An 11,808-nucleotide genomic window follows, 5' to 3' on the forward strand; every position below is an offset into this window, starting at 1 on the left:
GTTCCTTTTAGCAAATTGGCCATCTTAGGTGTACATCAGTGTTTCTCTTTAAGCTTTGCTTCCATGAAGAGAGGGATGAGGTTTGAGAATGATGGTGGTCACAGAATAAGGACACATTACTATTTTATAGTCATTATTATCCTGCAAATTAGAAACTTTTATTATAATCTTGCCCTATATATTTTGGCTTTTCTGAAGTTATGAAAGGAAACACTTGCCTTATATACTGAAATCCAAACCATCAGAAGATTGTTCCTATTAACTGCTTTGCAATAGATTCCATTTTAATGGCTCACCTATTTTGCTTGGATCACTTTACTTGTTCTCATGAAATGAGGAGATTAAGAGAAAGTGATTTCCTATTTAAATAAAATCGAGAAATAGCTAAGTTTTCTAGTATGTAATATTTAAATATGGTTTTCTTTCTATATTTTTAATTTTGCCAATAATGAGGGAAGAAATGCAAATTCTTTAGCCATCTCTCAAATTTCATGTTTTCAAAACTTAATTGAAAGGAAATTGTAATTTATGGATATTCAAAATAGCTGTTTTTTAAAATTAGCTGGTATGTTAACCAAGTGCTGGCAGAGATGTGGAACAGCTGGTACTCTCGTATATTGCTGATGGGAATGCAGAGTGGTACAGCCGTTCTGCAAAACAATTTGGCAGATTCTTGTAAAATTAAACATGTATTTTACTGTATGGCTCAGCAGTCCAACTTTTGGGTATTTATCCAACAGAAATGAAAGCTTATTTGCACACAAATATCCACAGTCACTTTGTCAGAGCCAAAAGCTGAAAACAATTCAAATGACTTAAAAGAATGGATAAATAAACGTTGGGGCATCTGTACAGTGGACTACTATTCAGCTCTAAAGGAGCTCTGGTGGCTTAGTGGCAAGGAGTTGCACTGCCAACTCAAAGGTAGGTAGTTTGAATCCACCTGTTGCTCTGCAGGTGAAAGATGGGCATTCTTCCCCATGCGATTCACAGCTTCAGAAAACCCACTAGAGGGCCAGCTGTGCGTCCGTTTTAACTCGACCATATATAGCAACAGCAACAACTTAAGAGTAGAAAAGGAACAAACTGTTGATATGTGCAACAACTTAGATGAATCTAAAGATGCTGAATGAGACCAGCCAGTTCCAAAAGGTTGTATACTTTGTGATTCCATTTATTTGATGCATGGAGAGCACAAAGAACATGAATGAAGATGATGGAACTGTTCTGTGTCCTGATAGAGGGAGTAGTAGTATAAATACAGGAACTGTAGATAAAATACATACTTACTGTGCATCAGAGAACTGAGCAAAGACTAAGGATGACAGAAGAAGAATCGAGGCTTTTGAGTTGTGGTGCTGGAGAAGAGTCTTGAACATACTGTGGACCACAAAGAAAACAAACATGTCTGTCTTGGAGAGGGTGAAACCAAGCTCCTCCTCAGAGGCTAGGATTTGAAAGCTCTGTCTCACATAACTTTGGATGTATGGCCAGGAGGAACCAGTCCTTAAAGAAGGGCATCATGCTTGGAAGGGTGGATGGACAGCCCAGGAGAGGAAGAGCCCAAATGAGCTGGATTGATACAATGCTTAGGGCAATGGGCGTAGGTGTGTTGGACATGGTGAGACTGGTTCAGGACAGGGCAGGGTTCAGTGCTGTTGTACATAGTATTTTATGAGTTACAGGTAACTCTGTGGCACCTGAGAACAACAGCGACATGAAATGTAAAACAGTACATTCTGAGTAATTTTACAGGAAGAAATGGTTTTTATTATTCTATAAAGATACAATTGTTATTGTGATACTGGAGCTTTATATCTTCTTTGGCATATATACCTAGTAACTCATTGCTTTCAAATCATTTCTATTAGTGACCTTCCATGGGATTTCTAAGACCATGAATCCTTGAGAGCAGATCACCCATCTTACTTCTTTGGAGCGACTGGTGTATTAGGACTGCTCACCTTTTTGGTTATACCTGTGTCTTGGTGAAAGTGCAGCCAAAGTGCTCCTTAGAAGCAAGGATGGTGAACTGTCTCACACAGTTTGGGCATATTGTTAGGAAGCGCCATTCATTCCTTAGAAAAGGTCTTTTAGAATGGAAGGAATGGGGTCAGCAGAAGGAAGACCCTTAATGAGATGGATTGATACAGTTACTACTGCACTGGGCTCTAGTATGTCGGAGATGATGAGGATAGCCTGGCATAGGATAGGACAGGGTTCACATTTGTTGTTCATAGGATCCTGATGAATCTGCTTGACAGCATTTACCAACAGCATACAGCGTGGCTTCGTGATAACTTGAGCTACCGATCCAAAGACATGTGGTTAGAGTCCGCCAGCTGCAATGCAGGAGAAGGATGGGCAGTCTCCTTCCACGTGATTTACTGGCCCTGAAAACCTGGGAGGTCAGCTATGAGGCATTTCCAACTCATCAGTGCATAACAACAATAACATGCCATCCGTGCTCTTTTGAGAAGGCTTTTTTGTTTGCTTTTGTTTTTAGACTGCTTTTTTAATCTTCTGTAGTTACTAGCCTGAGTAGTTGTTGAAGCCATAGTTAGCATTGCATCTTTCCGTTGTTGTTGTTGTTGTTGTTGGGTGTTGTTAATTTGGAATTGACTCATAACTGACCCTCTGGCGGGTTTCAGAGGCAATCAATTACATCTTCCCTTCTCTGAGCAGCTGGCGAATTTGAACCACATGCCTTTAGGATGGTGGCACAGCTCCTTATCACTAAGCCACAGGAAGTAAAGGACCTGTGTCAAGGGTGTCTCTGATGGCCCAGTGAATAAGGAGTAACCAATCTAAAGGCACATGGCTCAAATCCACCAGCTTCTCCATGGGAGACAGATACTCTCCTCCTGTGTGATTTACAGCCTCGGAAAACTTGCTGGAGGGTCTGCTTTGAGTCGTTTCCAGCTTGACAGTGCATAACCACAACAATTTCTTTAAAACTAGCATTTAAGTAAGTTAGAAAATGATTGTGCTACAAAAATAATCATGTAAGTTGTGGTCCCATGTAATGGGATGATAGACTTAAGAGGCACACAGCTCGGATACGGCCCATGCTGTTGGTGCCTTGCATCTAGTTGTCTCAGTCTTACTGTTCCTTATCTTTTCCTTTTTTTCTGTTTCTTCCATACTCCTTGAACTCTTCTCCAAATCACAATTCAAAGGTAGCATTTTGGTGGTCTTATTCATTGTCCAAGTTTTACACGCATAGAAAGCAGTTGAGAATACCATGGCTGGGGTAAGATGCATGTAACAGGAGCAAGGGCAACATGGGTGCAGCTGCGTTCATCCACAGTGAACTCTGCACAGGGGAACTGTCCCCATCAGCAACATCCACAATACCGAAAAATAGCTACAAGGTCAGACATGGCCCCTCCTCTGCTCCTCCACCTACTTCTACTGGGTCTAAAATTCATTGCCAATGACTCACAAACTTGACTTTATTCATAGTTGTGGGTTTTATTAAGGACATAGTTTAGGAGTGGGAAGGCCAAGGATTTCACACGGTGAAGGTCCAAGTTTTAGTGAACGGCAGTCCCAATCCAGATTAACAGCAAGACCATTTCTTCAGTTATTTCAGGCGGTTTCTCAGTCATCAAGTGAAAGTCCAGGTTCAGCCCAGCAATACAAGAGCAAGAAACATCTGGTTTCCTCAGTCATCCAGCAAGGTCCGTCTCACAATAGTCACAAGTCAGCTTTTTCTGCATTTGTCCCACAAGCAGAACAGTTATCACTGGCTCCGTCTCCAAGGCACCGAGACGCTGTACTTCCCTGCACTTTCTCCACAGTCTGGCCAGCCCCACAGCCATTGATGACGTAGAAGATGCTGATCAGAGGTCAACCATTTTCTGCAGTTCAAAGTCAGTGGCCGAGGGCCCCAGAGGGAGTTAGACCACAGACCCTTTCACTAGGAAGTGTAGTGGTTAATGAACCCAAAGTTCCTTCCCTTCATCGAGTTTACATTGTCACTTACTGGGAAAGTGAGGGGACAGCAGTAATACATTTCAAGGAATTCCCATTCTGGTTTTTTTTAACGTCTTAATTTCTATCAGGTTATTAAGTCTGTTGAAACTCTTTAAATCTTTCAGACGTAAAGATTATGTTTTCATTTCTACTTATTTTCTGTATATTTTTGTCAGAAAAGTATAATGATTTTTGGCTATGCAAAGTTAATGAAGAATATAATCATCATGAGACATTCACATAGCATCGACCACCAGAATGTACAGGCCATTGTATTTATGAGTTGGTAACAAGAACAATTGTTACTTACCTAAAAAATGTTCTTATGAATTATATAAGAAGATACACAGGCAGTCCCTTCCTGTGTCTGTAAGTAGAATTTTAGGCAGGTCAGGAAAGGTGCATACGGTTCTTCCTTCGCTTTACTTTAGTTCAAGGGAACCAACCCTGGCAGCATACTGAATTATGTGTTGTGCTGTTGATCCAGAGGTTAGTGGCTTGAATCCACCAGACACCTTGTGGGTAGGGTGGTCTGATCCTGTTAAGATTTACAAACTTGTAAACCTGATGGTGGAGTCACCAGGAGTTGGAATCAACTCCACAGCGTGGGGTTTGAAAAACTGTAAAGCTGGTTCGGTGACATTGAAGCTGGATGTGCTGTAAGCAAAGGTGATTGTGATGAAGAATTTGTTCATGATAATAGGTTGATTCCGTCATTTGAAAATGAGGACAAACGTGCGTAACATTGAAGAGCAGTGCAAATCGTATATAAGATGGATGTTGTAATGTAGGGACTGTCTGTAATGCTTATATACAAGCAGTGTCAAGAACTGTTTAAGAAAATGCTTGCTGAAATACGTCGTCTGACTGGTATTGAAATCTGGTGTTTCTTTCCCCCAGGAGAAACCTCAATTATTTTTCCAATGCCTATGCAGCTGCAGTGAGTGCTGTGGACCCGGACGCCGGAAATGGAGAGCTTTGCATTAAGGTTCCCTCAGAGCTCTGGAAACACGTTGACGGTAAACTGTCAAGACTGTGTGATTTTACGGTAAAATCATGTTCGAGTCAACGACTAGAAAATTTTCCATGAACATGAATGATCATGGAATTGTACATTAATTAATTGAAATGTACCACATGAAAAAGTGGAAAAGTCTTTTTGACCCCTACTTTTCAATATTTCACTGTGTTTTGGGTGAAAGTTTAAACAATCAGTTAAACTTTCATTTAACTTTCGTATAAATTGCTGAGTGATGTGAGTGACATTTTTTCCAGATCTTTTTCAGGATCAGTGCTTATCAGAGAAATCCTCTATCAAAACCTGTAACAAAAAGCGTTCCATCTCACTATTATGTCTTAAGTGTGGAAAGTATTTTTTAAAAAGGAGAGATGGAACAGTTTCTAAGATTGGAAATCCATAGAATATCAACTCTATTTAGAATTTTAGTGCTTAGATCTTAAAAACTTACTGGTTCAGTTTTTCCCTTTCAAAGAAAAGTCCAAAGACTGAGTAATCTGTGTAAGTTGTTTTAGCTGGTAGACTCAAGTTTCTGATAACCATTCTACGTATTTTTGTGAATACATCTGTTCTTCTTACTAAATGATTATACATTACCTTCTGCCTGTATGGATTATTTAACCTTATCAGAATTAACCAAGATGACAAGTAAAAGATGTTTTGTTTTGTCTTTGGTTCTTGTGTTTGTGTGTTTGGGGAGGAAGGCACACACTTTAAAGGAAGGTTGTTACTGCCTGAGATTGAAGGTAGTTTACGTTTCTGTAATATTTTGAAGTATATTTTATTATTTTAAAAGCAATATGAGTGTTCCATGCAGAAGGCTAGTTGTTGTTTTTGTTGAATTGAAGGTCAACAGAACAACAACAAAAAAGTAATAATAAATACTTAATATAAATTCTTGGGTAGTCCTTCTTACCACTCATTCCTTACTTTCAAAAAGCCAACCAGAGTTAATCTGGCGAGGAATATAGTGGGAGAACAAACTTGAAAGTAAGTCTGAGGTTGGATTTGGAAGACTGTAAGTCTCTCACGTGGAAGCTTAAATTTTGTTGTTTGTTGTTACATATTGTCGAGTCAGAACCGACTCCTAGCTGACCCTGCAGTGGATTTTCAGGGCAGTAAATTGCATGGAAGAAGATTTCCCATCTTTCTCCTGCGGAGCAGCTGGTAGATTCAGATTGTTGACAGTGCAACTCCTTAACCACTAAGCCGTTTTGAATTCTGGCTATAGGATGGCAGTTCAAAGCTCTGTCTTGGAAAAACACAGTCATCAGTGACTAGTATTAATTGGAGGTAGGACCATAAATGGGGAGGGTGGTGGAAGCCAGAATTAGGCTCATAGAGTATAGTTTGTTCTTTGGGGTGTATGTGTAAAGCTGAGCTTTTTTTGATTCCCATTGTGTGTTCAAGCCAAGCAGTTGCTCTTAAGTATTTAGAGAGCACTGTTATTTACGTATGTATTTATGTCACAGTGTATTTGTTGTGTGTTTGCTACAGAGTTAAAGGTCCTGAAGATACACATCAATTTCTCTTTGGATCAGCCCAAGGGAGGTCTTCACTTTGTGGTGCCCAGTGTCGAGGGAAGCCTGGCTGAGAGGGGTGCCCATGTTTTCTCTTGTGGGTATCAGAATTCCACAAGGTAGGTTTACTCCTTCTTACAGATTTCTGTTAAGTTGGTGTTTCCGTTGCCTTTGTCTAGGTTGGTGCCCATCTATTTCGTGTAAGATGGGAAGTCTGTGTTTACTTACTTGCGATCTTTACCCGTGTTCAATTGTTCTTCCTCTCTCCTCATTCTTTCCTCATAACCTCATAATGTTTAAATCTATGATTTGAAAAAAAAAATCATTATTTTTTTCTTTTAAAATTTCATATCAAAGGAAAACATGCAAAAAATTGCACCTAGTTCTTTTGAGAGTCTGTTCAGACTCACAGCAGCCCCCCACCCCCACCCCCAGGGGTGCTAATACTGTTATTCTGAAACAGGAGCACAGGGTTTTATCTTTCTCTCATGGGGAGACTGTTGGATTCAAACCAGCCACCTTTTGGTAGCAGGCTCGCAGGCAACACAATACTAGGGTTCCTTATGTAGTTCATTAATTCCCTCCCCCCCTTTAAATGATATTTACTTGTTTGTTCAGAATGTGTACCGTAAAATATATACTCCAGCTTCTTCTGAGTGTACAGGCTCCTGATGCTGTACTTGATTCTTCAAGTTACGCAGCCGGCCTCACCGTCCTTTTTTGAGTTGTTTCCCATTGATATAAAGTCACTGCTTAGGCTCCTGTCTAATCTTTGGAGTTGTTGTTGTCATTTGATCTTCTCTGTGTACTTCTTAAAAGAACGGAATGCTCAAAGGAAACCTTTATTCCTAGTTAAGCTAAAATACTCAGCTATAAGAAACCTCATAGGATATTTTTCATTTGGGTTTAAAGGACAATACTTTCTGAGATTGATTCAGTACTCTGTAGTTCCCAGAAGTCTAGATTATATGAAAATTTGAAACTTAAAGTTTGCATTTTCCCCCTTTTATTTATTTATTAATTAATTTTTTCCATTTCTCCCCTTTTAATCAAATTCTCTTATGGGATCTTTGATCAAAATGTTCAGTGACGGTAGGCAGGCACTGTCCAGCGCTTCTGACCTCACGGCAAAAGAGGCCCCTCCCATGAAGCAGTTAGTTACACACTTCCTCTCCTTCTCATTGATCTTTGATCTTCTTTATTCACCTAGGCCGGAGGAGTTAACACCCCCCCCCTTTTTTTTCTTTTTAACTACTCTGAATTATTCATTTTCTTCATGGTCAGCACATACTATTGAAATATTTTATAATCTCTGTGCTTTCTTAGGACTCTTATCACCCCCTCAGTCAGCGATGAAGTCTTATACTTTGGCACATAACAGCAGTAACACGCTATGACAGGTTTGGAAGCAGGAGTGGTAGCCACTTCCTAAATATCATGCCTCTGGAAACTCTATGAACTTTGATAAATCTCAGTGGTTGTAGAGGGGCTTCCGGCCTTTTGTTCATGGGGTCACTGAGTCGTGCTCGACTTGGCGGCCCTCGACAGCTACTGGGTATGAACCGTGGTGCATGATAAAATCTAACCCAAGCTGGACGAGCCTGAATATAAACTACACACCAGGCTTTACTAGCACTCAAGTTGAATTTATATAAATATACTAAATTTCAGAGAAGTACTTTCCTAACTTACCGCGTAGAGTTCACATATTAGTTGTATTGTGTAAAGTTTGAGTATAATTTGGTTTTAGCTTCTAGAAATGAATGCTTTGTATAAATTAATGTACACTACAAGTTAAAATTATTTTTAAATTAACAAGTAGGACTAAGAATTATTAACATTTTTTTACAGTTTGAGTTAGATGTATCACATGATATATTCTTTAATATTGTCGTTCTTGTTGTGTACCATTGAATTGAAACCGACCCACAGCTGACCCTTCAGTGGGTTTTTAGAAGCAATAAATCATATGGGAGGAGATTGACCATCTTTCTCTCAAGAAACAGCTGGTGGATTTGAACCACTTACCTTTGAGTTGGCAGTTCAGTTCCTCACTCCTAAGTCACCAGAGCCCTCTTCGATAGTGCTGGTAACATTTGGAAACAGAATTTTTAAATTGAACATTTTTCAGATTCCACAGTGAAAAGCTTCAGAAGTGAAAATAGCAAATTGTCTTTTTGTCCGATTTCTAGAAATGGTACAATAGGTAGATGAAACAATCCAAGCTCTTCTTTCAGTGTCTTTGCAGTAATACCAGTCTCTTTTCTAGGTTTTGGTTTCCATGTGTTGATTCGTACTCTGAATTATGCACATGGAAATTAGAATTTACAGTCGATGCTGCAATGGTGGCTGTGTCCAATGGAGACTTGGTAGAGACGGTGTACACCCACGACATGAGGAAGAAGACCTTCCACTACATGCTCACCATTCCAACGGCGGCCTCTAACATCTCCTTGGCCATTGGACCTTTCGAAATACTTGTAGATCCCTATATGCACGAGGTAAGTCATTTCTCCTTTCCTCTTCTCTCCTCTCAGCCTTCTGTTCTCAAGAAAATGCAGTCACATTCACTACTGTTAATTTGATTCTGACGTCTCGTGGCCCTTCAGGACAGAAGACCACTGCCATTGGGTTTCCAAGGCTGTAGTCTTCATGGAAGCAGAACGCTTCCCTTTCTCTCGTGTTGTGGCTGGTGCGTTCAAATCGTCAGCCTTTGGTTAGCAGCTGATGCTTTCGTTTTTCCTGCATTTAATTTAGGTGTCCTCTTTTCCTGATTAACCTAACATGTTCATTTCAAAGGGATTAGCTCGGATTCAGTCTTCATGAATGAAACCTTACGGGTCATTCTAATCAAGGGGATTAGTTGTCATTGTGAGTGTCGTTCATTTGGTTCAGAACATGAGATGAGACAGCCTGTGATACTTGGGTGTCTGTCCAAGTGAAATGTAACCTGGTAGGAGAATTAGAATGACTGTTTATGATGTAGACATTTTTCAGTTGATCAGCTTCCAGTCTCTGGACTTGGGATAGAACTGTAGATAATTAGTGAAAATACTCTAACATTGTAATTATTAAGATAGCTTTAGAAAGTACAGTATTCACTAGGCTAGGTGTTTATTGATAAAAGCTGTATTAAATGTTTTTCATATATATACATATGTATGTATATATATGTATTTGCCAGGAAAAAAGTTTTACCACAAAGCAGTACTCTCAGTGGCTCTAAGTATTTTATAGGTGTATAATCTATCATGATTTTTCTAAAGTACAGTGAGTATTTTATTTACATATATAATAAAAGTAATTAATTTCACAACAGCATTTTTTAGTATAATGAACTTTGTAAAAAGTAAAAAAGATTTTTATGATTAAAAATTCATTTCTAATTGAGACATTAAGGCATTTTTTAATTAACAAAGCCAACTCTTTGACTTAATCTTTTTCCTTGCTTTTTTATGTTCAGGTTACTCATTTTTGTTTACCTCAACTTCTTCCTTTGCTTAAACATACCACGTCGTATCTTCACGAAGTCTTTGAATTTTATGAGGAAATTCTCACATGTCGATATCCGTACTCCTGTTTCAAGACTGTCTTCGTAGATGAGGCCTATGTGGAAGTGGCGGCCTACGCTTCCATGAGCATTTTTAGGTTGGTTGGTCTTTAAATTTGAAATGCTGATGTCAGAGGGATAGACTTACTTATTTTGTGACTAATTCTAAGGTATGTTTTGAATGTCGTAAATTTATTCATAAATCTTTGTAGCACTTTCTTAAAATTTTTTAAATGTATGAAAACATTTAGAATTAACTCAAAAAACTTACATCATGTTAATCGAGGATTAACTAATATTTTATATATTTCCCTTTTTTTGAAAAAATTTAAAGTTACTGCATGGGAAAGCTGTGGACGGGGGGTGGGGTGGGAGGCGTCTCTCCTCCTCAAACTAAAGAATGCTCATTACTGTAAAGTCGAAACTGACAAACTGACTTGTAGCTGGCTCTCCAGAGGGTTTTTTGTTGTTGTTGTTTTGTTTTTTTAAAAATTTTTTTTTTAATTTTATTTTACTTTTTATTATTTGTGTGTGTGAGTACCGTCAAATCAGATCTGACTGGGACAGGAGGAAATTGTCCTTCCTTCCCCAGCAGAGCATCTGGTGGATTCGAACCATGCGCCTCTGGGATTGCAGTGCAGCTTCTTGCCACTAGGCCACCAGAGCTCCCCTCCAGAGGGTTTTTGAGGCTGGTTATCTCCTGAGAAGAGATTTCTTATCTTTTTCCTGGGGAGCTGCTGGTGGGTACACACTGCCAGAGAAGTGTGCCCTGTGGGCTGACAGCACAACTCCTCCTGTCCAATGCCATCAAATCTCTGCCTTCTTCGTTGTTGTTTTTTTTAAAAAAGACATCTTAGAGGTGTTCTTCTGTGAGTTGTGGGGGGGGGTACCCCCTTCTTCTGTCCTTTTGCTCATTCTTCCCTCGCTCTTCCTCTCTGTCGTCCTGTGGACAGTCCAGATTTCAAAGCCTTCTGTCTCAAGCTCAGTCATTTCAGCTGTGCCAAGCCTTCATTTTCATTTCTGTAAAATGGGTTTAATAATTCTGTGCCTCTGTTTTCTAGCATGTTGTTAGAAAGATGTAATGGGATAATATATTTGAAAGTAAATAATAGGAAAACTCAAGTTAACAGTTACAATCAGAGAAGGAGTGGAAATGGAAAAGCCTGTGTTTTAGGATCAGTTTCTGATTATTGATACTCTCCTATGCCCCCCCCCCAACCCCTGACCAAGATATTTCTATTCCTGACTTCAAGCAAAATTTACAAAGATACAGCCTTTTTGTTCCCTTTTAAAGTTGCTCCAGTACTGTAAGAGGCTAAAGCAAGTCTCCATAAAACCCAGAAAAGAGATCCAAGGGCCAGAGGGGAAAAGTTATTATGATGATAGATTTCACCTTAATTTTAATAAAGAGCTCTTTGAGGGGAATATTCTGAATTTTTAAGAAATTTATGTCTCCTTTAAATTCTATTATTTTAATAGTGTCTTTTTTAAAAATCATTATTAAATTTTATTTGTTTTAGTGAACATTTACAGAGATTTGGGGTTTTCATTCATTGTTGCATATTTTAATTGTTTCAATGCTCCTTTCACTAAATAATTGTTTGTTTCTTGGTTATATAGTCTTAACTTTCCCATCTTTTACATTCCAGCACAAATCTTTTGCACAGTGCCATGATTATAGACGAGACACCTTTGACAAGAAGGTGTTTAGCACAGTCATTGGCCCAGCAGTTTTTTGGATG

The 11,808-nt window shown here is 39.1% G+C and overlaps 1 protein-coding gene across 1 annotated transcript in view; it reads left to right on the forward strand.

Annotated features, from left to right (window-relative positions):
• The window catches only part of TAF2 (TAF2 RNA polymerase II, TATA box binding protein (TBP)-associated factor, 150kDa), a gene marked incomplete at its 3' end in the record, with an annotated part of 74,172 nt that overhangs the window by 7,178 nt on the left and 55,186 nt on the right, over window positions 1-11,808 (forward strand). Inside the window, exons 4-8 of the mRNA XM_006879475.1 lie at window positions 4,879-4,997; window positions 6,494-6,635; window positions 8,786-9,017; window positions 9,980-10,164; window positions 11,716-11,808. Coding sequence (XP_006879537.1) covers window positions 4,879-4,997; window positions 6,494-6,635; window positions 8,786-9,017; window positions 9,980-10,164; window positions 11,716-11,808 — 771 coding nt within the window. The remainder of the gene's footprint in view (window positions 1-4,878; window positions 4,998-6,493; window positions 6,636-8,785; window positions 9,018-9,979; window positions 10,165-11,715) is intronic.

Source organism: Elephantulus edwardii, unplaced genomic scaffold (assembly GCF_000299155.1).
Source record: "Elephantulus edwardii isolate Elephantulus edwardi_28Jun2011 unplaced genomic scaffold, EleEdw1.0 scaffold00003, whole genome shotgun sequence".
NCBI lineage: Eukaryota > Metazoa > Chordata > Mammalia > Macroscelidea > Macroscelididae > Elephantulus > Elephantulus edwardii.